The sequence below is a fragment of the Corythoichthys intestinalis genome, chromosome 21 (genome assembly GCF_030265065.1).
Source record: "Corythoichthys intestinalis isolate RoL2023-P3 chromosome 21, ASM3026506v1, whole genome shotgun sequence".
Lineage (NCBI taxonomy): Eukaryota > Metazoa > Chordata > Actinopteri > Syngnathiformes > Syngnathidae > Corythoichthys > Corythoichthys intestinalis.
Window position 1 is genome coordinate 40,175,727 of NC_080415.1, and position 26,524 is coordinate 40,202,250.

At 40.8% G+C, this 26,524-nt stretch overlaps 2 protein-coding genes across 2 annotated transcripts in view; one reads left to right on the forward strand and one right to left on the reverse strand.

Moving 5' to 3' along the window:
* ubald1a (UBA-like domain containing 1a) overlaps window positions 1-26,524 on the forward strand; it is a 106,561-nt gene that overhangs the window by 38,680 nt on the left and 41,357 nt on the right. The gene's annotated exons all lie outside the window — the stretch shown is intronic.
* foxj1b (forkhead box J1b) overlaps window positions 7,217-26,524 on the reverse strand; it is a 72,708-nt gene continuing 53,400 nt past the window's right edge. Inside the window, exons 3-5 of the mRNA XM_057825235.1 lie at window positions 19,781-19,931; window positions 19,052-19,689; window positions 7,217-14,352 (exon numbers count right to left, since the gene is read on the reverse strand). Coding sequence (XP_057681218.1) covers window positions 13,555-14,352; window positions 19,052-19,636 — 1,383 coding nt within the window. The 5' untranslated portion in view covers window positions 19,637-19,689; window positions 19,781-19,931 and the 3' untranslated portion in view covers window positions 7,217-13,554. The remainder of the gene's footprint in view (window positions 14,353-19,051; window positions 19,690-19,780; window positions 19,932-26,524) is intronic.

Below are 26,524 nucleotides of genomic sequence, written 5' to 3' on the forward strand. Positions count from 1 at the left end.
GAGTAAATTGATAGACTAAAGGATCAATGCAAAATAAATATGTATTGTCTAAGTTTCATGTGTATTGGTTCAGGTGATACACTGTTTGATTCAAACATTTGTTTTCAAAAACTGCTAAAGAAACGTTTTGAAAACTTCCAGAGCAAGTTTAAATTTCAACATTTGAACACAAATTTTATAACATACACAACTAGAAACTGCAATTTCTGGAGAAATTACTCTGGGTCCTTTGCTGTGTGGAGATACAGATCTTAGCCCCGCCCAGGTTTGTTTGGAGTCAATATCAGGTCGCTTCCTGTTGATTAGGGGACATTTGGGTGACACATCCTGGTCATATTAGGTCATTTGGGGACATTTGGGGGGCGTGTCCTAGTCATATCAAGTCATTTGGGGACATTTGGGGGGGCGTGGCCTGGTCATTTCAGGTCATTTGGGAACAATTGGGTGCGTGGCCTGGTCATATCAGGTCATTTGGGAAAATTTGGGGGGCGTGTCCTAGTCGTATCAAGTCATTTGGGGACATTTGGGAGGCCTGGCCTGGTCATTTCAGGTCATTTGGGGACATTTCGGGGGCCTGGCCTGGTCATATCACGTCATTTGGGGACATTTGGAGGGCATGGCCTGGTCATATCGGGACATTTAGGGGACACGCCCGATTAATATCTGGTCATTTCCTTTGGGGACATTTGCTTTTTTAACCATTGTAAATGAATGGGAAAAAATTTGGGCGTCCATGGCCGTCAATGGCATCACTCTCCATATGCGATAATGGAATCGGAGACATTTGGGGGGCACGTCCTATTGATATCAGGTCATTTCCTTATAATTTGGGGACATTGTTTTTTTTCTGCTATTTAAAATGAATGGTAAAAAGGGACTTTTGTCAGGGACTGTATTGAAAAAAAAATTCATCAGGATTTTTATTAGGGAACGACTTTGAGTTTTTGGATGCCGCTGCTCTTGTACACTCATATAGGCCTAAGGTAGGTGCTTATTTTGGTTTTAGGTCGGTAGAAGGTTTGGTTTTGAAAATATTTTGAAAATAGGCCCCCTATTAATCGGCCCTGCGTCCCATGTCCCGTTAATATATTTATGAAGTCTATGGTAAAGTAATTCTATCATGCTCAGCTAGGCAATGCTTAACTCGTTAGCTGCCGTTATTGGCGTCCAATCCTTTGAAGCGGGAGCGCTGGCAGCGTTCACTTTCAACACTATAAGTGAGTACATATTCCATCTTCTGCTCTTTTTCTGCCTTTTCCCACCTCACACACACACAGACACATGGGGAGGAGGTTATAAGCCATTAGAAGCAAAGAGTGATAGCCCAGCTTGGTTGTCCTTTTTTCAGCAAAGTCCGCGTGCTGGGCAGTCCCGGCCTCTCATCCAACGGCCTTGTGAATAGAACGGCGGGGCTCTGGCTCCACAGAGATAGTGTTATCTGGGCCACCACGGGGCTCCCGCGGCCACAGTGCACACACATCAGCAGGGGCGCGGACAATGAAACCTGTGGCACTACACAAATATTCCAGGTTTCTAATGAAACGGCGCACACCAGACACAAGCGGTGACAATCGGAGGAAATTTAACGCTCTCACGCCGCCGGCGACGTCCTTGTTCCTCTCGCCGTCACTGTATCGGTTCTGCCGTCAGCTGTTCGTTGCCGATGCTCACGCTGAGAACCTGAATCCAACTGTAGTCGTTCCATGCTGTTTCGAGGAATCTGAATTATTCCACCCATTCCTGAAGCTCTCCACACATGACCTGCTGCCACTGGGAGCTGTTGGCCAGCCAGCAATTTCAATTAAAAAGAGATTTGGGGTGGAAAAGCGCATTTTCAAACAAGGCAGCATGGAGAGAGGCGGTCGCTTTGGATTAGCGTCGACGGTATCGTTACCGACTGACTAAAATGACGCTAAGAAATAACGTGTCGAGCAATATGGAGTCTAAGAGATATAGTTTCAAACCGTGCCTCGCCCGACCCAAGATGGTTGCCATCCACGCACACCACTGTAAAACAAGAAGCGCCTATCGCTCTTGCCAAAATGATGATAGACATCCAAAGGCGTAGCGTCCTGTCGTCCTTCTGCCGTGGATTTAAATGAGTTTTACATCCAATCCATTTCAAGTGGGAGGGGTGACAGCAAATGAGTGTTTATTTGCATGCTGAAAATATTTTGAGATCAGAAATAATCTTACTCTGGTTCAGCCAATGAGTTGGTAACACTTAATAACTATAATACACTATAATAACGCTATAATAACTATCCGTTATACTAGTTAATAGATCATTAGTAAACTATTGATAAATACAGGGTGTTCTTAACCTGAAACACAGTTTGTGTAGAAAAGTTTTTGTGTGTAACGTTTGGCATTTCTATCTTTTCAGGTTAAGAAATGCTGTTCACTTCAAAAGAAAAGGCATTTTGATCATGTTGCACATTTATGAAAATCTGCCATAGAACCAACAAATATGTGTACTTTTCCATCAACTAGCATGAGCATTTAGAATGGGGTCAACCATATTGGAACACCCTGTAAATGCTTAACAAACTGTTAACAAATACTTCACAAATCAACAATAAATCATTTATCAACAGTTTACCAATGATCTATTAACTAGTAACACAGATAGTTATGATAAAGTGTTACCAATGAGTTTATTACAAGTAGACGTCCAATTAATTTGAAGTGGGAGCGAATCAATGTTCGTTCATTCGCTGCTAGATCTCCCACTTTAAATAGATTTAACATCTAGAACCGTCAATGGCAGCCACTAAGTTGCTAGCCTGGAACTCCAGACTCACCGCTGTTCCAGCGGTAGAGTCTGGCGACTGTTCAGCGCAAGGGTGTAGGTTTGGCCTCAACATTGTTAGGGACGATATAACAGCATAACATGCAGGTACACTTTTTGCTGGGGTGGGGACGGGACATTAATAAGACCAAACAGATTTGGGTAAACGGGGGTCAGGGCTACATTTCTCACGAATCTGAACCTAATTCATTGATAGTCTATTTTCGACCATTCTTCTTTGCCCAACTGTTCCAGGTCTCTGAGATTTGAAGGGTGCCATCCCTCCACAGGTGTTCTATGGGATTCAGGTCTGGCCAGTCTCCAGTGCTTTCTCTCAAACCATTTTCTAGTGCTTTTTGAAGTGTGTTTTGGCTCATTGTCCTTCTGAAAGACCCATGACCTCTAAGGGAGATCCAGCTTTCTCACACTGGGCCCTAAATTATGCTGCAAAAATTTGTTGGTAGTCTTCAGACTTCATAATGCTATGCACACGGTCAAGCAGTCCAGTGCCAGAGGCAGCAAAGCAAGCCCAAAACATTAGGGAACCTCCGCCATGTTTGACAGTGGGGACCATGTTCTTTTCTTTAAAGGCCTCGTTTTTTGTCCTGTAAATTCTATGTTGATGCCTTTTGAGCAAAAGCTCTACTTTTGTCTCATCTGACCAGAGAACATTCTTCCAAAACGTTTTGGCTTTCTTAGGTAAGTTTTGGCAAACTCCAGCCTGGCTTTTTTATGTCTCTGGGTCAGAAGTGGGGGCTTCCTGGGTAGAACCCCTTTTAGTACGGGTTGACACTGTCGTACAACTCGGACTGGCGGACAGCTTGAACTTGTTTGGATGTTAGTCAAGGTTCTTTGTCCACCATCCGCACAATCTTTCGTTGAAATTTCTCGTCATTTTTTCTTTTCCGTCCTCATCTAGAGAGGTTAGCCACCGTGCCGTGGGCTTTAAACTTATTGATGACACTGCGCACGGTAGACACAGGTACATTTAGGTCTTTGGAGATGGACTTGTAGCCTTGAGATTGCCCACACTTCCTAAGATTTTGCTTCTCAAGTCCTCAGACAGTTCTTTGGTCTTCTTTCTTTTCTCCATGCTCAATGTGGTACACACAAGGACACAGGTTGAGTCAACTTTAATCCATTTTAACTGGCTGCACGTGTGATTGAGTTATTGCCACCACCTGTTATCTAAGTAACAGGTGCTGTTAATTACACAAATGAGAAGCATCACGTGATTTTTCAAAGGGTGCCAATACTTTTGTCCAGCCCATTTTTGGACTTTTGTGTAAAATGATAATGATTTATAATTTTTTTTCCCATTCTCTTTTGTTTTTTTTTTTTATCGCAAGCAAAATCAATAAAGATATTACTACCAAAACATTTTTAATTGCGATCATTTTCTGAGAGAAATCGAGCATTATCTGACAGAATTGCAGGGGTGCCAAAACGTTTGCCCAGCAGTGTACTGATACTGATGTAGGGAGCCAAAAGAAAATGTTATCGCTGCAACACAAGTTTGGACAAATTCTTCCAACAGGAACGAGCCATTACTCAGTGCCCTGATGGACAAAGGACAAGATGAAATGGAGGGAGACAAAAACTCTTGAAATTTCACTTTCCTTAGTAAATTGCAAATGGATAATAACCATCATTACTGACAATAAATTGCAGTGATTAATAGCAGTCAGACTCCAGAATTGTGAAGCACACTTCATAAAAGTTTGAATCTACTTAAAGAAATGTGATAATTGACCTAACAGCAGTGTTTGATAATAGCATACGTGCTGCCATAGTAACCCCGGACCGGCCTGAAAGCCTGCACAATTCTAACGCACACTACTCACAAAATGGCTTTTGGGTTCTCTCAAACCTGCCATTATCTTTACAACCTAATTTGGCCTTCAATAAAACAGGTATTTTGAGCCCCGAATCAACATTTTTTGTTGAATTAGTTCTTACAGCTGTTTTTAACTCATCTTCCAGTGCACAATCCAAAATTTCTCAAGAAAGGTCAAGGGTATATTATTTAGCATGCATGTTTTTTGAGTTTTCAAATCCTGACAATGAATTATGAAACATCCATGACTGCAACGCAGAGCTTGCGCTAGACTTTTTCCTTGTCTGTCATTTTGACTGACAGGGTCATAAAAATCCGGTCATAATCTATTTTTACCCGTCACTTAAATTTTTAAAATGACTATATCTTGATGCAGTCACTATATGTATATACACAATAATACAATATAATAGAAAGTAACTAACATTAGTGCAGTCATGGCCAGTACTGTGTTTCCATATATATTTTTATTATATTATGTATATACAGGATATATATATATGTATTTTTTTTTCCCCCCAAGTGGGACCTTCCATGATCCTAATACATTTAATAATAATAAAATATTATATAATTCCATTATATATATATTTTAATTTATTATTATGAAATAAAAATGCACGTTGATACGACGCACATAAAGGCAACTTCCATTTTTTACAAAAATAGTTAGAAAGTTGTATGGACTTACAATCCGCTAGCTTGTTGTTTCCTGTTGTCTTCCGAAATACACCTGTGTGACGCCGCGTGTTCGTTCATAGCCGACGTGCTACCGTGGTATGCGAGCTCAGCTTAGCAAAAAGAGTACACACAGTGGTGGCACCCTCCATATTTTCCTTGAAATAATTTCAGGCTCTGGCTAGTTTGGTCCGCTTTTTTGACTTTATGCCGCTTTCACCGTGTTACCAATTCTGCTGAAGCGGCGATTCACTTGATTCGTTGTCATCCTTCACTGCATCACTCCCTCTTTTTTCACCTCTTTTATCAACACCATCGTCGTTTTGGGGCTTTTTGAAGAAACTTCGGACACTCAGTTGCCTTGACATTTTTCCGAGTAAGGCCAACGACGTCATGCATCAAGAGAGACAATAGCTAATTAATATGCTCACTCGCCACCCTGTGGTCTGGTGTGTTGATTGCAACCTGTCAAAATGACAGATGGACTTCAGTTTTTTCCGTCACCGTTGTAAAAAACAGGTCAACGACGGAAAATATTCGGTTAACGCGACCCCTGCTGCAACGTTTATCAAACACTTTGTTTTGTCTGTTTTTTTAATAACTACTGTTGCACCGATACCAGATTTTGGCTCCCGATATGGATTCCGATACCCCGTTGTCTCCCGATAATAGCATACAGCACAAATGCTATTTTTAGACCATCACGTCGCCATCATAACCAGGAAGTGGGTAAACATACACGCCCTTGCACAAAACCCATTTTATTACTGCTTGTTTTTTGCCAGTACTCTTTCAAAAAAGAACATACCGAGTAAACACTGCTGCCATGGAACTTGTAGTAACAACTAGACAATACGACACATGAAGGATGTTTTATTGAAGCCAAAAAAAAAGGAAAAATGTGATCAATGGATCAACTTCGAAAATCAAATTTGAAAAGTCCAGTTTAACGTTAGCAAGGTCATTCACCTGCATATGCATTAAACATTTTGCTGGGGGGGTCCCCCCGTGTGGTTCTGGGATTTTTGCTCCCCGTTCTTGTTATCATTTTGACGCCACGGGGTGAGATCTTGCATGGAGCCCCAGATCGAGGGAGATTATCAGTGGTCTTGTATGTCTTCCATTTTCTAATAATTGCTCCCACAGTTGATTTCTTTACACCAAGCGTTTTACCTATTGCAGATTCAGTCTTCCCAGCCTGGTGCAGGTCTACAATTTTGTCTCTGGTGTCCTTCGACAGCTCTTTGGTCTTGGCCATAGTGGAGTTTGCTGTGTAACTGACTGAGTTTGTGGACAGGTGTCTTTTATACCGATAATGAGGTAAAACAGGTTCCATTAATAAAGGTAACGAGTGGAGCCATGTTAGACCTCGTTAGAAGAAGTTAGACCTCTTTGACAGCCAAAAATCTTACTTGTAGTGACCAAATACTTATTTTCCACTCTAATTTGGAAATAAATTCTTTAAAAATCAAACAATGTGATATTTTTTCCACATTCTGTCTCTCATGGTTGAGGTTTACCCATGTTGACAATTACAATTTTCAAGTAGGAGAACTTGCACAATTGGTGGTTGACTAAATACTTATTTGCCCCACTATATGTTTTTTTTCCTCTTCATTGCGCTTTTTTGGGCTGGTGCGACTCGAAAAATACGGTACTATTGTTTTCTACACACGAGAGGTGCCGGATCTGCCCAAATAAGTCCCGGAACACAGGGAGACCAAAATCAAGAGGTGCCCGATCTTTTTCCGGCAAGATTCGGCACAAATTACCCCCAGGTTATGTGTTCATACTCCCCGATACGATGACCGTATATCGGTCCCACACTAGTGTTTGGATGGTTGTCTGCATTTATTGGTGCCTATCCCTGGGTGTGCCTCATATCGCATCAGGCTCCATCTCATGTGTGACACTTACGAGGCAAGGACACCGGTTCGTTATCATTCTTTAATTGACACCATGTATTGCATCGGGGCATGGTTGCATGTTCAAACAGCTCTTTAAAAAAGTACAAAGGAAATCATTAAGTCAAAGAATCCATCTATAACTGGCCTTTCTATGACTCAAACAGCATGTCAAGGAGACACAATTTAATGATGTAGACAAAAAAGAAAACACCATCACCCAGTGACAAAAATAATCAATCGACGGGAAAAAGACCAATGACCTGCATATTTTTTTTATCAAAAGAATTTGGCGAAAGATAATCAACAAATGTAAAGTTTTATGTAAGATTTATATACAACCCAAAAAAAGAGCGTTTTTTTGTTTGTTTGTTTGTTTGTCTTTTTTAGTTAGGTTAATTATTGCAAGAGTCTAAGAAAAATAAGGCCTGATTTACTAAACGTTTCTACTAAACTGGGTTATGCGAATGTACCGGGAGGAATATACGTAAGCTAAATAATGACTGGCTATTAAACCTGAGATGAATAGTGGTTTCTGAGTTTGTGTTTTTAGACAGCACAATTAAAGCACAGCTAAATGAAAACAATCAAGAAAAATGGCAATTTTACGCCTCAATCATCTTAGAATCAAGTCACAAGGCTATAACCATTATTAAAACTAATTTCTCCATAGCTTTTGTCATTTCAGCACACTGAAATGATCAGCGCGCCATCTTTTAAATTCTCCCCTCTAGCCAACAATCGGTTAAAACGCAATTTAGCGTCCACCACTTGAGACCTTTTAATAAATCAGGCCCTTAGAGTTGCATTGTGATCACTCATCCTAACAACTGAATGAATATCAGGAAAATGAAATCATAGCATCCTGAATTAGACTTTTAAAGCAACACTAGCTAACTTTTCATAATATTTGTGATAATATGTCGACTGACAACTTGTGTATCGCTTTAACCGGCACTAATTCACCTTAAGGAGAGTGGCGGGAACCCTGCCACAGACAAAAAACTACAAATGCAGCATTTCCCCATTTGTTATAAAGACGGAAATCGATGCCAACGCTTTCACGTGAATTCTGCAAAGATGGCAGAGCAACAAAAGAGACAAAAGGCATTGACTTCATAATGTATTGATGGGTCAGATCGGTCATGCGCCGCGCCTAACATTCTCAAGTAGGGGGCCGCCCACATCAAGAGGAAATATTCACAAACACTCGCACGCAGCGGTCTAACGCCGGATTTCTGTTGAAACAGTACGAAAGCTGTACCGCATACAAACAGGAAGGATTTTCTCAGGCGTGATCTGTTCGAGGATTCAAGGTAAATATTATATTTTTCGTACCATGCATGCATTTTGAATCGTTGTGAAAAAAGAACAATGGGAGAAATTAGCCGCTACTGCATTGGCGTCGTAGTTCACAATAGTTACGTAAATTAAACGCTAATTGCACATGTTTTTGATTTTTTTTTTTGCTTTTAACCAGGAATTGAGACTGTTTTACGTCCACATCTATAAAAAATTCTGCGATTTAACCATTTATTCACAAGAATAAAAGCTCTGTCTACATCAGGGCCGCTAGCTACATTCACTAACAGACTGGCATTGTACTTCGCGAAATAAATGCTAACTGCACATTTTGCTTTTAACCAAGAATCGAGACTGTTTTACGTCCATATCTATAAAGAATTCTGGGATTTAACCATTTATTTACAAGAATAAAAGCTCTGTTTACATCAGGGCCGCTAGCTACATTCACTAACAGACTAGCATTGTACTTTGTGAAATAAATGCTAACTGCACATTTTACATTTTGCTTGTAACCAGGAATCAAGACTGTTTTACGTCCATATGTTTTACTTCCATATCTATAACCAATTCAGGGATTTAAGCATTTATTTACAAGAATTTTCACAGGAAAAGCCCTGTTTACATAAGGCAGCCGCTATCAACATTTACTAAGACTAGCATTGTACTTTGACATATCTACGTAAAATAAATGCTACCTGCACGTTTTTTTGCTTTTAACCAAGAAACGAAACTTTTTTACGTCCATATCTATAAAGAATTCAGAGATTTAAGCATTTATTCACAAGAATTTTCACCGGAAAACCTCTTTACATCAGGCGGCCGCTAGCTACATTCACTAACAGACTAGCATTGTACCTCGACATATTTACGAAAAACAATTGCTAACTGCACTTTTTTTTTTCGCTTTTAACAAAAAATATAGACTGTTTTACGTCCATATCTGAAAAGAATTCAGGAATTTTAGCATTTATTCACAAGAATTTTCAACGAAAAAAGCTATTTGTGATTCCACTCAGTCAGCTTTGACGACCTCGCCAACAATGCAAGCCCCCCATTTATCGGCCCTGTGCCCCGTCAATACGTTATGAAGTCTATGCAAAAGGTTTTGCCTGAGGAGGAAGGCAGGCTACCAGGATATACAGAGTAAACATAGGCCTGACTTTTCGCTCTGGTTGGGTGGGGGAGTTTGCCACACTTGCTAACCATCATATGCTATTGTTTAGCCACCACTGGATTCACAACCTTATTACTATTCATCCTTCACACAGCTGCTGGAAAAAGAAATGTTGTTTAATCCATCTACAGGCGACTGCGAGATTGATTTTTAATTGATTAATGATTTTACGACACCGCGGGTGTGCTCGGGTCCTCATGGGAAACGCAGTCTTCCTTAAAGTACGTATGAAAGGATAAAAAAAAGTCTCAAATAGCATTATTATGTGAATTAGAATCAGATTTTCAGACGATTCAACTATGTACAACAATTTGGCAAAGCGCGGATGACGAAAAATTAAGTCTTTTAATCTGCAGTTTAGCCACGCCTACCATTATAGGGCTCTAGCGTCACCAACAGGTGGATGATGTCAGCGGGAGAATGGGCTCATCGGTTTTACTATACAGCCCATTGAAGGGGAATTATTCGGAACGAGGAAAACGCGACGAAGAGAGCCGCAAAATTTCATTGTTTCAGTCTCTCTACTTCAATATTTTTACAGGATATTTTTTTTTATCCAAGTATTTTTCCCCAGTTACTAAATAAATGGTATGATCATGACAAATAACAGACTTGTGCGAAATATAAAATATTAAAAATGTATTTATTCAGTACGACATGGCAAAATTACTCCATAATGGTCCAAACTGTCGACTTCACCTTTACTGTCGCACCTCCCGAACGATATTTTATGCCACCGGAATTAGTCCGGCTTTTGTCATTTCCCTGCCCCGACATGCTAACCCAAACCGAGTGATGTTTCAAAGTCTATTCTCGGCTTTTGAAGTGAAAAATCACTCAAAACTACCCGGGATTACATCACACGGCGGCTGGGTAGTCAATTGTCTTCGCCGATTGGCAACCCGCCCCTCAGTGAGCAAGTTACAGCTCCCCTGCTGCAGGCAGGAGAGCTTGGAGAATTACCGCTGGACAAAGTGCCCGACGTCGGAGGAGCGCGTAGCTGGTACATGGTCAACATAAATATGGCGTATATTAATGCTTAACTACACGGCGAAGACGTAAACCGTGTGAAAGTCATACGAGAGAGGCTCAGTTGTTGTGCAGCTAACATGGCAGGATGTGTCTGAGGCCAACTTTTCTAAATGTCTGTCCATAATCAAACGTAAGTAAATAGTTCTTTATTTAAGAAAGTAATTGCTGTATTCGCGGTCATTTTTAAGTTGCAATTTGTGATCGGGTGGAAAATTTGACAGAACACCGGGCACACAAAGAGAGCAATACGCAGACTACAGCGCTCTCCCGGTTGGGGGATGTGCGACAAGCCACCAGTGTTCGGCCATTCCTTACTACGCCGCGAAACGATGCTTAGCGCGCTTGCGCAACCATCCACACGCATGCGCACAGCGGTTAGAAGCGGTGAGTACTCACTAGTTTTGTTTTTATTTTGTTTTTTACAACCTTTTCATTGCCTCAAAGATACTTTTTGATTGTATTACCCTCTAATACTTTTAACCATTGTTTTTTTGTTAGCTTTGAAGCAGTTGACCACACTAGTCACGTACGTATTTTAAACCGTCCTTCCTTATTTGATGTAACTACATATAAGTATTTTCTTAAGGCATTTTTTTAGAACGTTCTGCCTGTATGCATCGAAACAAAACGAGTTTAGAGCGCACGATAGTACTTTAGGCGTCAAATTCGACTAATGTAGACGTTTCGCCGATGTAGCAGATTTTGGCAGAACACCGGTAGCGACCGAGTGGCATTCTAGGAGGACAAGGAGCATGTCAGCCACAAAATGCAAGCCACCTCTGTATTAAAACGTGTGCCATGATCCCAGTATTTGACATAATACAAAATATGATGTTTACTCACTTCCTCGTAAGTCCAATGGTCCTACAGTTGTCGCACACTTGTTTTGGCCTATCTCGAGGAGAACGGGAACTTTCTGAAAAAGGCTCACAGTCTCTCCCTGGTGCAGCAACAATTCTCTGCAGCCGTTTGGCTGGCGTGATGCGAAAAATAAACGAATTAATCCGCAAAATTTGCTGAATCCGCAGTCCATCCGCATGCTATAAAGCACTGCTGTATTGCGAGACGCTGACCCGAGTGACGTCACATTTGCACTCGCCCTAAACTCGAGACTGAAGCCGGAAGTCACTCATTTTCATGGCGCAGTATTCAAAAATTGAATGCCGTATTTTCCCGAAGATAACGCTCACTTTTTTCCCCCAAAATCTACTTGTAAAATCATGGTGCGCGTTATAAACGGGTACATGGATGGAGACAGAAATATATATATATATATATAATATATATATAAACCGATTTTTTTTTTATTGACACGGCCACGTTGTGTTGAAGAAACATATGCGGCGATCTGTTGCCGACCATTACGGTACGTGACGTCACCATTTTGTTTCGGTAATACTTCACTCTGGTCGGCCGAATGATTTCGTCTGTGTTCAATTCTGCTTTTTTCACTCTTCATAAAGCACAGAATTTAGTTTCTTGAACTCATTTGAGTCGACGTTTATTGCAGCTCCGCAACTCGGACCATAACAAACGTAACAACACAGACTTCCTGTGTCTGTCAACTATATCTGTCCCTCAGTAAACTCAAACCCAAATAACAATAGTTCCTATTGTTACCGTCGTGTCGACAGCGATGAGCTCTCTCGGATTTCCGACTTATGTTCTCACTTTCATTTTACCGTATCAATCCATGGAAGAAACATTTATTCATCATGATGAAACGAGCAAGTTATACAGCAGCCTTTAAAAGAAAAGTCACATCTGTTTTGTTTTCTCCTAGATTCTGATAAGTTAGAGAAGTTGTCAAATCATATTATTACCCTAAATGTTGTCAGTTTATGGTAATGTTTTGAACTACCAATATGCTATGCTTGTGCTGTGTTTCACCATTCAGTAAAATGACATTCCTGTATCTGTACACGAGCTCTGTTTTCTTGTGTTCTTCTATTTATTGGTGCTAAAATTAAGGTGCACCTTATAAACGGGTAGAATAATTGTCCCTAGATTTTACAAGTAAATTTGCGGTGCGCATTATACACGGGTGCGCCTTATATTCGGGAAATTACGGTATATAAAATGATCGCTTCCACACACATCCAAGCGGTCCATTTCATTCAAGAGCATAAAACACCGTGTGAAATATGAAATAAACATGCTTTCTGGGGTCATACGCACTTGAAGGCTAAACACTACCGTTTTTGTCCACCGGCGTCGACCAAAACTGAAAAGTTAGCAAGTGTTGCTTTAAAACGGCTGCCTGCCTGACAAAGTGCATAATGTTTGACCGAAAAAAAAAAAAAAAGTCAATGTGTTTTACATTTACAAACCTTTTGGATGTAGAGTGGCAAATGTTCCACGTATATACTGTAGTGAATATATTAATATATAGCAACTCCATAAGTAACTGATTTCTAATTTCAGACTAAAGTATCTGCATCTTTCATTACCACAGAGCATAGATATTTCAGATGGCATTTAGAGACGTTTTACTGCACTGTTATTTAAAAAAACAAAGACAAAGAAAGCCAGTTGAATGCTAATGTAGCAAAATACAATCCTTCTCATTCCTGTGACGGTGCTCAGTCGGGTCGTGCTTATAGAGGTTTGGGTGCCACTGTTCCTAAATGGCTACAGTCCACCTCGCACTTTATATTCTTCTGTACAGCTTTTTGACATCTGTTCCAAAGCTACTTCACAAGATTGCCGCTTATCGTGCGGTTGTCTCTCGTAACTGAGTCAACATGTGTTTGAATCGAAAGACAATAAAAGGTTGATCGTTGGACCGGAAGTCAGGCTTTCATCGGATGTAAATGGATTAGGGAGTCAACCATCACAGGTAGGTCTCGACCCGTTCCCATGGTTGCATCTCCATAAAGAAGCCCTCGTACAGGCCGAAGCTCTGATCCAGAGTGGGTGGAATGGCCTTGATCTCCTCCCAGGAGACCACCTCTTCCGGTCGATCGTGAAATAGCGAGGACGGCTCTTCAAAATTCTGCAGCTGATTCTGACTCTGCAGGAGCTGGTCTTGTTGAGGAAGCACGTGCAGCTCCGCGCCGGCGTCCAGGTACTCGTAGGTCGACTGGGGCGGGTTCGGGTGCTGACTCGGTCCCAGGAGGTCACCCGCCACGCACCAGTGGCCCGGCCCGGCCGACTGTTGCCTCCCCTGCACGCTAAGCTCCATCTCGCAGCCCAGCGAATTCAGCGCCGTGTTGATGTCCAAATCCTCAAAGGTGCTACAGTTCCAGTTTAGGACGTCGTCAAAAATGGACGTCAGGTCAAAATCCCCCCGCGGGTTGTCCGCTTTGGGGGCCTCCGTCGCCAAAAGCGGGGACTCGGTCGCCCTGGTAGCTTTGCTGTTGTTCTTAGCGGCCATCGGCTTCCTTTTATTGCCTAGATCCTTGCCGGTTTGGTAAGGGCAAGCATTATGAACGAATTTGTTTTGTCTGTGAGCGCCACTGTTGTTGTTGTAGCTGTTGGCGGACATCCTCCTGCGTTTGAAGATGCCGTTGACAAACATGTCTGCGTACTGAGGGTCGATTTGCCAGAAGCCTCCTTTACCGGGCTCGTCCTTCTGTCTGGGGACCTTCTTGAAGCATTTGTTGAGGGACAGGTTATGGCGAATCGAGTTCTGCGACAGAAAAGGAGCGTTTGAGTTCAAGTGCAATGTCTGTTTTCCAACTGGCAATTTTAAAAAATTCTCAAGATCAAATTGATGGTCGTGCTTTTTAATGGGTTGTTTACGGTATACTTATTAGTGTTGCGCAGTACATTTTTTTGGGGGCTGTTTAGTATTGGCTGATACTGTACCGATACCAAGTATTTTGAAAAAATATACATTTTTTTTTTCTTTAAATTAGGGCCGTCAAAATGATCGCGTTAACGGCGGTAATTAATTTTTTAAATGAATCACATTAAAATATTTGACGCAATTAACGCACATGCCCCGCTCAAACAGATTAAAATGACAGCAGTGTAATGTCTGCTTGTTACTTGTTTTTTGGTGTTTGGCGCCCTCTGCTGGCGCTTGTGTCCAAAAGATTTTATGGGTTTGAGCACATTGAGTGAGCATGGTGTAATTATTGACATCAACAATGGTGAGCTACTAGTTTATTTTTTGATTGAAATTTTTACAAATTTTAATCAAACGAAAACTTTAAGAGGGGTTTTAATATAAATTTTCTATAACTTGTACTAACATTTATCTTTTAAGGACTACAAGTCTTTCTATCCATGGATCGCTTTAAGACAATTTTAATAATGTTAATGCCATCTTGTTGATTTATTGTTATAATAAACAAATACAGTACTTATGTACCGTGTGTTGAATGTATGTATCTGTCTTGTGTCTTTCCATTCCAACAATAATTTACAGAAAAGTATGGCATATTTTATACATGGTTTGAATTGCGATTAAATCATTTTTAAGCTGTAATTAACTTGATTAAAAATTTGAATTGTTTGACAGCCCTGCTTTCAATACCAAAATACCGCATACTCAAATGTAAAGCCATTGCTATCATGGCTTGGTCAGACACTGAGTTCAGAATTTTTGACATTAGGCTTAATGTTTGAGTTAGCGGGGCTTTAATTAGTCGGTGGAGTTGATTTTAACCAAATTCCATGCAGTTTGTCAGTTATTTGTTAGTTTCAGGAGTCCGGAGTGGCTAAGCTAGCGCGAGTCAATGGTGCCTGCTTAGCACGCCAATTAAAAAACATACTGACAGATCTAACCTCGTCAAATAAATTCAAACTGCAGATCATTGTTCAAAATACCCATGCGGCCAGGACTTTTTTTATTCGTAATGCGACCACTTAAGAGAGGAGCGCTTTGGCCACTCGTGCTTAGTCTCCAGGGGTGTCCCTTTCGTTCCCCCACAAAAAAAAAAAAAAAAAACAGTGTACCAGTGAAAAAAACAATGTGACATCATAACGCCCTGCTTGCCTAGACAGCCAGTTCCCTGCAGAGCTGCTGGATTGCAAATTGTTGCTGTTCATATTAGCGGTGTGCCAAAAAATCGATGATTAGATGCATCGAGATTCGACACATGACAATTCCATTATGATTCATAAATGTTCAAAAACGATGATTTTCCCTGATAACTTTGACAGCCGCTAGTAGCGAAACGAAATTAGAGACACGTTTGTTGCCCGGAAACCTTTAACGGACGCACGCACAAAGTTATGATAGATGCAGCTCATTACTGAGCGAGAGATTTACTCCTTTTCAAAAGACTCGAAAATAAGATAACTCTGTTTGCATCAGGCGGCCGCTAGCTTCATTTACATTTCTATAAAGAATTCAGGGATTTAAGCATTCACAAGAATTTTCAACGAAAAAAGCTCTTTGTCGGTGATTCCGCTCGGTCAAATTTGACGGCCTCGCCAACAATGCAGGCCCTCGATTTATCGGCCCCGCACACCATGTCCCGTCAATACTAGGGCTGTCAAAAGTATCGCATTAACGGGCGGTAATTAATTTTTTTAATGAATAGCGGTAAAATATTTGACGCAATTAACGCACATGCCCCGCTCAAACAGATTAAAATGACAGACCAGTGCAATGCCAACTTGTTATTTGTGTTTTTTGGAGTTTTGTCGCCCTCTGCTGGCGCTTGGGTGCGACTGATTTTATGAGTTTAAGCACCCATGAGCATTGTGTAATTATTGACATCAACAATGGCGGGCTACTAGTTTATTTTTTGATTGAAAATTTTATAAATTTCATTAAAACAAAAACATTAAGAGGGGTTTTAATATACAATTTCTATAACTTGTAGTTCTTAAAAGATAAATGTTGGTACAAGTCTTTCTATCCATGGGTCGCTTTAACAGAATGTTAATGTTAATGCCATCTTGTTGATTTATTGTTATAATAAACAAGTAAGGTACTTATGTTAAATGTTTATGTCCATCTTGTGTCTTATCTTTCCATTCCAACAAAAATTTACAGAAAAATACGGCATATGTTATAGATGGTTTGAATTGCGATTAATTAATTTTTAAGCTGTAATTATCTCGATTAAAAATTTTAATCGTTTGACAGCCCTAGTCAATACATTAAGTCTATGCAAAAGGTTTTGTCTGAGGAGGAAGGCAGGCTACAAGGATATACAGAATAAACATTTCTAAACTTTTCACTCGCTGGCGTCAGCGCTTACGAGTTCATGTGGGGTGCGAGGTCATCGCCACACTAAGCCACATGGTTGTTTGTTTACATCAGGCGGCCGCTAGCTACATTCACTAACGGACTAGCATTGTACTTCGACATATTTATGTAAAATAAACATTAACTGCACGGTTTTTGTTGCTTTTAACCAAGACTCGAGACTGTTTTAAGCCCATCTCTATAAAGAATTTGGGGATTTCAGCATTTATAAGTATTTAGTCAACCACCAATTGTGCAAGTTCTCCCACTTGAAAATATAAGAGGCCTGTAATTGTCAACATGGGTAAACCTCAACCATGAGAGACAGAATGTGGGGGAAAAAAACAGTAAATCACATTGTTAGATTTTTAAAGAATTTATTTGCAAATCATGGTGAAATAAGTATTTGGTCAATACCAAAAGTTAATCTCAGTACTTTGTTATGTACCCTTTGTTGGCAATAACGGAGGCCAAACGTTTTCTGTAACTCTTCCCAAGCTTTTCACACACTGTTGCTGGTATTTTTGCCCATTCCACCATGCAGATCTCTTCTAGAGCAGTGATGTTTTGGGGCTGTCGTTGGGCAAAACAGACTTTCAACTCATCCACAGATTTTCTATGGGGTTGAGATCTGGAGACTGGCTAGGCCACTCCAGGACCTTGCAATGCTTCTTACAAAGCCACTCCTTTGTTGCCCTGGCTGTGTGTTTGGGATCATTGTCATGCTGAAAGACCCAGCCATATCTCATCTTCAATACCCTTGCTGATGGAAGGAGATTTTCACTCAAAATCTCTCGATACATGGCTCAATTCATTCTTTTCTTTACACAGATCAGTCGTCCTGGTCCCTTTGCAGAAAAACAGCCCCAAAGCATGATGTTTCCACCCCCATGCTTCACAGTGGGTACGGTGTTCTTCGGATGCAGTTCAGTATTCTTTCTCCTCCAAACTCGAGAACTTGTGTTTCTACCAAAAACTTCTATTTTAGTTTCATCTGACCATAACACATTCTCCCAGTCCTCTTCTGGATCATCCAAATGCTCTCTAGCGAACCGCAGACGGGCTTGGACGTGTACTTTCTTCAGCAGGGGACACGTCTGGCAGTGCAAGATTTGAGTCCCTGGTGGTGCATTGTGTTACTATGGTCCCAGCTCTCTGTAGGTCATTCACTAGGTCCCACCGTGTAGTTCTGGGATTTTTGCTCACCGTTCTTGTTATCATTTTGACGCCACGGGGTGAGATTTTGCATGGAGCCCCAGATCGAGGTAGACTATCAGTGGGCCTGTATGTCTTACATTTCCTAATAATTACTCCCACAGATGATTTCTTTACACCAAGCGTTTTACCTATTGCAGATTCAGTCTTCCCAGCCTGGTGCAGGTCTACAATTTTGTCTCTGGTGTCCTTCGACAGCTCTTTGGTCTTGGCCATAGTGGAGTTTGCTGTGTAACTGACTGAGTTTGTGGACAGGTGTCTTTTATACTGATAATGAGTCAAAACAGGTGCCATTAATACAGGTAGCGAGTGGAGCCTCGGTAGAAGAAGTTAGACCTCTTTGACAGCCAGAAATCTTGCTTGTTTGTAGGAGACCAAATACTTATTTTCCACTCTAATTTGGAAATAAATTCTTTAAAAATCAAACAATGTGATTTTCTGTTTTTTTTCCACATTGTCTCTCATGGTTGAGGTTTACCCATGTTGACAATTACAGGCCTCTCTAATCTTTTCAAGTAGAACTTGGTTGACTAAATACTTATTTGCCCCACTGTATGTTTTTGAAATATTTCCTACCCGTCCAATTCCATTAAAATTCAAACCTAATATGCAGTTTTTGAAGAGGCCAACCTGGAGGTCAAACAATGGCATGTTTTGTTGTTGTTTGTGTAGGGAAGCAAATGCACCTAATGAGGCTTTCAGGGAAGCTTTGCGGTGTACTATCAAAACATGATCATCTGTGCTTTGCTGATATCTCTCAGGAGCCCTCATTAGCAAACACACTGAAGTGCTTTCTCCTGCACCCTTCATTGATAACACAAATGTAAATCATCAACTCGTGTTATTTCACGGCAGTAAGATGCCTTGTCTGACGGTGACACAGGAGTCAATTACTCTAGCCCGGCTCACACGCTCATTTATCTGACTCATCAATAATATAGAGGGAAGGCTATCGGTTCTCGGTTACCTGCCAGCTGGGCTCCGCGTGTCTGTAGTAGCAGAAATTCTCCGTGATCCAGTTGTAGATGGTGGATAAAGTCACTTTGGGCTGCTTGCTGGCCTGCATGGCCATGCAAATCAGCGAGGCGTAAGAATACGGCGGTTTGACTTTAGGGTTCGTTTTGTAGTCGACCTCCGCCGGAGGGGTGGCTTGGATGGGGACCGACTGGTAGGCGCAGTTGCTGAAGCGCTGAGCCAAAGTGCTGTCGCTCCCGGAGGTGACCGGGCTGCCCAGGTGAAGCGGCATCCCGGTGGCCGCCGTGTCCCCGGCGGGAGGGCTGGAGGGAGAGTCGGTGCCCCCTCTGGGGAAGCGTTTGAAAAACAGGTGCTGCTGATGGGAGGAGGGGAAGAAGGAGGAGGAGGGGCAGCCCTGGGCAGCCGCCCCGCCGGATCGCTCCGGGTCGGCGTTGACGATGGAGAAATTCTGGAGCCAGTGGAGGCTGGTCAGGCTGTCGTCCAGAGGGGCCGAGTCGGACGCGGCCGCCTGGTCATCCGGGTACGACCATTTCTCCTTAAACTTATTAGCGTTGTCTGGGCTGGTCAGAACCGGCATAGTGCTTTTGTGGGCAAAAATCAACAGATGGGCATTTAAAGTTGCGTCTTAACCTGAAAGTAACATTGAACACATCAGTCATACAGGATAAAAAAAACAAGGAGGCTAAATCCACAAACAGAACCAACTCAAATTTTTTCTTACCTTTGAGCTTTTTTTTTTTTAAAAAAAAAAAGCAGATGATGAAGTAGGTGCACCTGTTGCAGCCCGTCCTGCCTCTTCAAGGACTCAAGTGGCGCATCAGGACCGTGCGCAACAAGTGCATCAGCGGCAGAAGGAGGGCTTAGTTTGGGCTCTCCCGCAGCGCATGCATGCACAATGAGAAAGGGAGAGAGAGGGGGAAAAGAAATACGCCAATTAGATCACTTCCATGTCGTCCTTGGTGCGCTATTGAGTTAATACTGTCGCTTCTGTCGAGCCCAGACGCGAGATGCAGAGGAGGAAGTGCAATAAGACGCACGTAGTGCGAAGAGAAAGACGGCCCACCATCCCTTTAAGTGACTGCAGGGAGCTCTGATTGGCTGTTTGGCCTTGCCCTTTCTCTCCTTCCCTCTGCCTCTTTCAAATAAGTCTATTTCCATTTCACCTCTCTGCTTTTAAAGCCGCTGAAATTTGACCTGCGCGCCACACGTCCCGCTATTGGATCATTTGAATACAATGAAAACCTGACCGGCGACTACAAACGGCATTTTGGACTTATGTGTGGCTCAGGAGTTCGCATGGAGTTGACAAGAGTGAATTAGTTCAAAGTTCAGTACTTTAGATGACGCACCTGCAGAGGTCGTTACGTATTACTTTGCGCAAAAATTCAATCCTTTAATCATTTCATGCAGGAATTATGACTTAATTTTTTTTTTTTTAAACTTACAGGGCACTCTAACTTTTTGCCTGTCACTGACGGCGCTATACGTCCAATCCATTTTGACCGGGAGGGACGTCTAGCGCCAGCAATGGCATTGAAACGCGAGTATTTTCAGCCAGCCTTCCCAGTTTACATTAATTGGACGTCTATCATCGTCAATGGCATGCAATATTTAAATACGATTAACTAAAAAAAAAAAAAAAAAAACTTCAGAGTGTTACTCTTTTTTATTTGTCTTAATATATTGGCAGAAAACACAGACAGGACTGAAAAAGCAGTTTCTGCACTTGCACCCCTCTTTAAAATAAACTGCTGTACTTTAAGCCAAAAGAACTGTTGTCTGATAGAACAATATGTCTATATGCTGCCACAGCAGTTTCATGGCGCATTAAGCCCCCGAACTATTTTTAATTTGTCCATTTTACCCAGGAAACCCCCGTTTACAGACGTCGCGCAACCGCTTTTGTTTCAACCCAGCCATAAAACGAAGGTTTATTTATCATTAGAATGTTATTTTTAGCTAAGAATCATTAATTGGTGTCTAATATTTCGTTTAAAAAAAAAAAAAATTATTCACTCGCACATTTTAAACTTGAACAAATTACGTCACAGTGAAAAAAAACTGGTGTCTGTAAATAACTATGGCTTAATTTGATTTTTTGTTACTGTTGCATTATCTCCGATATGTTCGAGGATAAATAATTGATCCAAACAAACGTTTAAAAGGGTAAATATATGAAAAATAAAATGTTGACCACTCCTTGACTGCGATTTCTGCATCACGGCCATTGTTATATTACCATGTTTCACCCATAAAATCCCCCAAAACTCCGGCTTTGGCCATTCACAGCTGTGTCTTGACACTCGATGAGACATGCTACATGGAGTTTTTGGATCGAAACAAGGTAAGTACGCGATAGTATGTCATTAAAATCATGGTGTCTTTAATTGTGCTCTCTCGTGATCTCACCTCCAGTAGTGTTTTGCTGTTTAAAAAAAAAAATTTAAATGCCCTCCTGTTGAAAATTTTTCCTCCCCCAGAAAATTGAGATTTTTAAGCTTTCCAATGATGTATCACACATGCATATAGGACAATTTTGAAATTTGGCCAAATTGGGGGTCTCAGAGTGGAACTTCAAGTCACTCGAGTGTTTTCCACCATAAATATAAATATGTTCACATATAAACACACCAGGGCTACAGGTCTCCATTATTTTCGCAGTTGATTAATCGATGTACTAGTTGGTTCAAATAATCGAGTAATCAGATAAGGAAAAACAAAATACCTGAGCTTAGCAAAAAATGATAAATAAATGAGGATCAAAGTAAAAACAAAATAACAATTGGCTAACTTGCATAGCAAAAGTGTGCTAGCTTAAATGCTATAAAATACTAATTAAAAAAAAAAATTACAAAGCTCTTTACAGATGGTTCAAACACATATTCCCACAAAAAACGGCTAAATATACCCATAAACTAAATTATGAATGCATTAAAAAAGTTTAGCTCAAACAAAAACTTAGCTTATGTTGGTCTTAACATGGTGCAGCTGGATTCAGCCATGTGAAATGAATTGTCATATTCATTGTTGCCATTAGAGGGCTGTGTATCCACGTAAATCATTAAAACTAAATGCAAACACTTTTAAAACAAGCCATTACAACGCCACTTTAATTAAACGAATACTCAGGAAACTCAGAAAATCTTTTTTTTCTAATCAAATTACTCGAGTTAATTGTTGCAGCACTAACATATACAAATGTATTAATTGTTTAAAGTTCAGGTTCGTGTGCCACCTTGCCACTAAGTTGAAAAAAAAAAGTTCATCTGGGTACTGTAAATGTACATTTTGTTTTTCTTTTTTTGGGGGGGAGGGGGGACAGTAGTATGTAATAAGCACTGTATGACAACAGAATGCTCATTATTACAGTTATGTGGAAGTCCAAGGGTGTAGGTTTGGGCTCAATATTGGTAGGGACGGTAACACACGTAACATGCAGGTACACTTTTTACTGGGGACGGGACATTAATAAGACCAAAAAGATTTGGTAAACGGGGGTCAGGGCTACATTTCTCACGAATATCAACCTAATTAATTGATAGTCTAACTGATCATTGCAAAATAAATCTGTATTGAGTTTAACCAGTGCTTCTCAATTATTTTCTCTTACGCCCCTCACAGGAAGACACTATGCGCTCATGCGCTGGTCCTCATGGGAAACACAGTCTTCAAAAAAACTACCGCTTTTGTCCACAAGGGTTGCTAAAATCGACCAAAACTAAAAAGTTACCAATTGCTGCTTTAAGACCACATAAACAAAACAAAAAAGAAAATTAGGTCGAAGGGGGTAAACCTCGGTTCACTACATTTCTCACAGTTCAATTAACGTTAACAGCAGAAAATACATACAAAAGTGGAGCGCACTTATCTCTAAGCAGCTTCCAACTCGAGTTTTGCAGGTTAGCAAATTCACACAGTTTAATGTTATGCCAACTCTGATGCAGGTTGTGTGTTCCCCACCTCCATAACATTGATGTCTTATTACATTACTGATAGCAGCTGCTGCTGACTGGAAAAAAAAAAAAAAATTCTAATATCCCTCCTCTTTGAAGGGGGAGGATGAGGCAGCATGTTGGCGACATGTTGTATTTTCGTCGGGTCAGTGTGTGTGTGTGGGGGGGGGGGTGTCAAGTCATCAGTCAATCAAACGAGTTTGGGGGCGGGAAAATAGACTAGAACATTCAGCAGTGACAAAGTGGTAAATCTAAGTCTGAACATAATGAAAATAATTCACTTAATAATGGTAGGGTCAATTGTATCCTTACAACAAACATGTCCAAAGTCCAGCCCCGGGGCCAAATGCGGCCTGTGGTCAAATTTCATCCGGCCCCCAGCCTCTGTCATAAAATCAATATCGTCTGGCCCGCACACAGACTTAATAAATTGGTCAGCAGTACTGCTACAAGCATATGAAGTACCTTGCACACTAAATGCTGCTCCTCATTTACCCACTAAAAGGGAGCAGCACTCTAAGCAACATTACCACATGTGACCCTTTACTCCCAATTTTCTAAAGTGTCGACAATCAACAAAAAAAAGTTGACTGAAACGGCTGGCGCTTCAAGGATAGGTGGAAACTGGGCTATTTCGTCACTAAAATACGCAACGACTGTGTCTGCCTCATTCGCTGTTTTTAAAGAGTTCAATATGAAGCGATATTACCAAACGACACGCTGACATGTACGACAAGACTACAGGGAAGATACGCAGCGAGAAATTGAAGCAACTTGAAGCTAGTTTCATTTCACAGCAGCAGTATTTCACAAGAGCCCGAGAGTCGAAAGAGAACGCCACAAAGGCTAGTTGCGAGATCGTTGAAATGATTAATTAAAAAAAAATAATAAAGCAAATGTGACACACAGAATGGCTTGTTAAAATTTGCTGAAATATATTGTTCTACGTAAAGGACGTCAGCCACGGTCAGCCCGCCACATTTTTAACACACCAAATGTGGTCCCCTTTGCAAAAAGTTTGGACACCGCTGCCTTACAACATATGGGAAGGCATTTTAAATTACCTATATAACTGAACTCATTATAAAATTCATATCAGGTTGCTTAAAAGTTGGTGGGGACAATTTGAGCACCCTGTTGGTAGTGTTATGTCCCTACCGTCCCTATACAAACCTACGCCCTTGGTAGTATCAATTCTATCCTCACAACATCTAGGAAGCCAATCCAAATGACCTATATAACTGATGTCATAATGCAAATAAGGTTGCTTAAAAGTTGGTGGGTATAATTTCAGCATCCTGAAAAGTTTGTAGTGTTATGTCCCCACCGTCCCTATGCAAACCTACGTCCTTGTGTGGAACAACGTTTCAAAACCACACATTAAGATTCTATTATAGTCTACTGGAGCTTTGTGCGTCTTTCTAAAATCCGAGGAAACACTTCCACCTAGTGGATATTAGTCCAATTACATTTACACCAGACCATATGGAAAAATCAGACAAAACAAGCGTGAGGTCGCTTTTTGATATTGAATGTGAACAGAGATGACCACTTGAATAGGGCATTTGTTTCGAAATAATACTCTATATTTCATTTTCTCTTAACCTGAATATGAACACATCTTTGGAGGGCTTGAAGTCTCCACGCATTGACATTCCAAGAATGTGCATACACGTATGTATATGTCAAGCCAGCTGTCGCATCCCGTCAAGGAAGTTTGATTTTAGCAGTGTTTCCGGGTTTGTTCAGGTCCTCTTTTAACAAAAGCCTTGCTTGGTGAGACATGCAAATGTTTGAACAGCTGCTCTTATTGTTGCCGGTCGAGCTTCCCAGTGTCCACTACCACCAGTACCAGGAACTGAGAAGTTAGCACACAGGCATACAGTACGGTAGGATAAAGTTGCATGAGTGCGCTTAACACTAGTTTTACAAATAGCATCGTAGTCCTTTATTCGACATTTAGATACTCATACGCTATAAAGAACTGAGCTATCACAACATGGCAACAATGATCACATCCATAGGCGGAGTTTGACTTTTGGGGTAGGGGGGGCACAACATGTTGACCCCGAAACGCAGTGTCAGCAATAAAATTAACTTACAAGAATATTTATAATAATAAGTTGATAATGAGCGTCTTTTGTTTCCCATCATTCTTGAGTGGGGATTCGAAACTAGGCTGTTTTAGGCAATACTTTTCGCCAAGATCGTCATCCATTGAATATGGTAAGCCCGCCGGTGTCGTGCCAATGTAGTTACCCCAGTCAAAAATGGTATCTCCTGGGCGGAGCCATATGGGGGTAGATTTGTGTCTTTATTGTTCAATCAAAAAAAAGTCGCTTCAATCAAAAAAAAAGTGAATGCAAAAATAAATTTGAAACTCATAAAAATACATGTGAGAGCTATTTTTCTTTGATTATTATTTTTTTTTTTTTTATTGGAGTCAAGTTTTTTTGGGGATTGAATTAATGTTGATTTTTGTTTGGCTAGGATGTTGGCTAGGACGTTTTTGTCTTTATTATTCAATCAAAAAATAAGTTGCTTCATAAAATATATATTTTCAAAAAGAAAAATCACTTCAATCAAAAAATGAAAAATTTCAAAAACGTGAGATTGAAAATTTTGCATTTGAACACAAAAATATTTTTAAAGAAAAAAATCATTTGAAAAATAAAAAAAAATGTTTTGAAAATTATATGTGAAGCAAATGACCGTCTAAGGTGCTAGTCACATATTCTGTTCGAAAAAATAATTTTGACCCATTAGAAAAAAATATTTTTTTGTTCATTTCATTCATTTTTGTTCTATTTTTATTGATTTACAACTTTTATATATACAGTGCCGTCCATAATTATTGGTACCCCTGGTTCAGATGCGTTTTTTAGCTTCTAATATTTTTTTTCAATTCAAATAATATGGGACCTTAATGGACAAAAAAGAGAAAAATCCAACCTTCAATACAAGTGCATTTATTCAGTGGGGAAAAAATCCCACATAAAGAAATAATTATTTGACATCAAATAATGTGTGTCACAATTATTAGCACCCCTGGTGTTAATACTTTGTACAACCCCTTTTTGTCAACAAAACAAGGTCTGGGGACTGAGATGGCCATGGGAGGAGCTTGATTATGTGTCTGGTGAACCATTTCTGTGTAGATTTGGCCATATGTTTAGGGTCATTGTCTTGCTGAAAGACCCAGTGACGACCCATCTTCAGCTTTCGGGCAACAGATTTTGATTTAAAATGTCCTGGTATTTCAAAGCATTCATCACGCCATGCACCCTAACAAGGTTCCCAGGGCCTTTGGAAGCAAAACAGCCCCACAGCATCACTGACCCACCTCCATACTTCACAGTGGTATGAGGTGCTTTTCAGCATGCGCATCTTTCGTGGCACGCCCGACCCACTTAGAGTGTTTGGTTCCAAAAAGCTCAATCTTGGTCTCAACTGACCAAAGCACACAGTCCCAGGCTTTAACTGGGACCGTGTGCTTTGGTCAGATGGACACA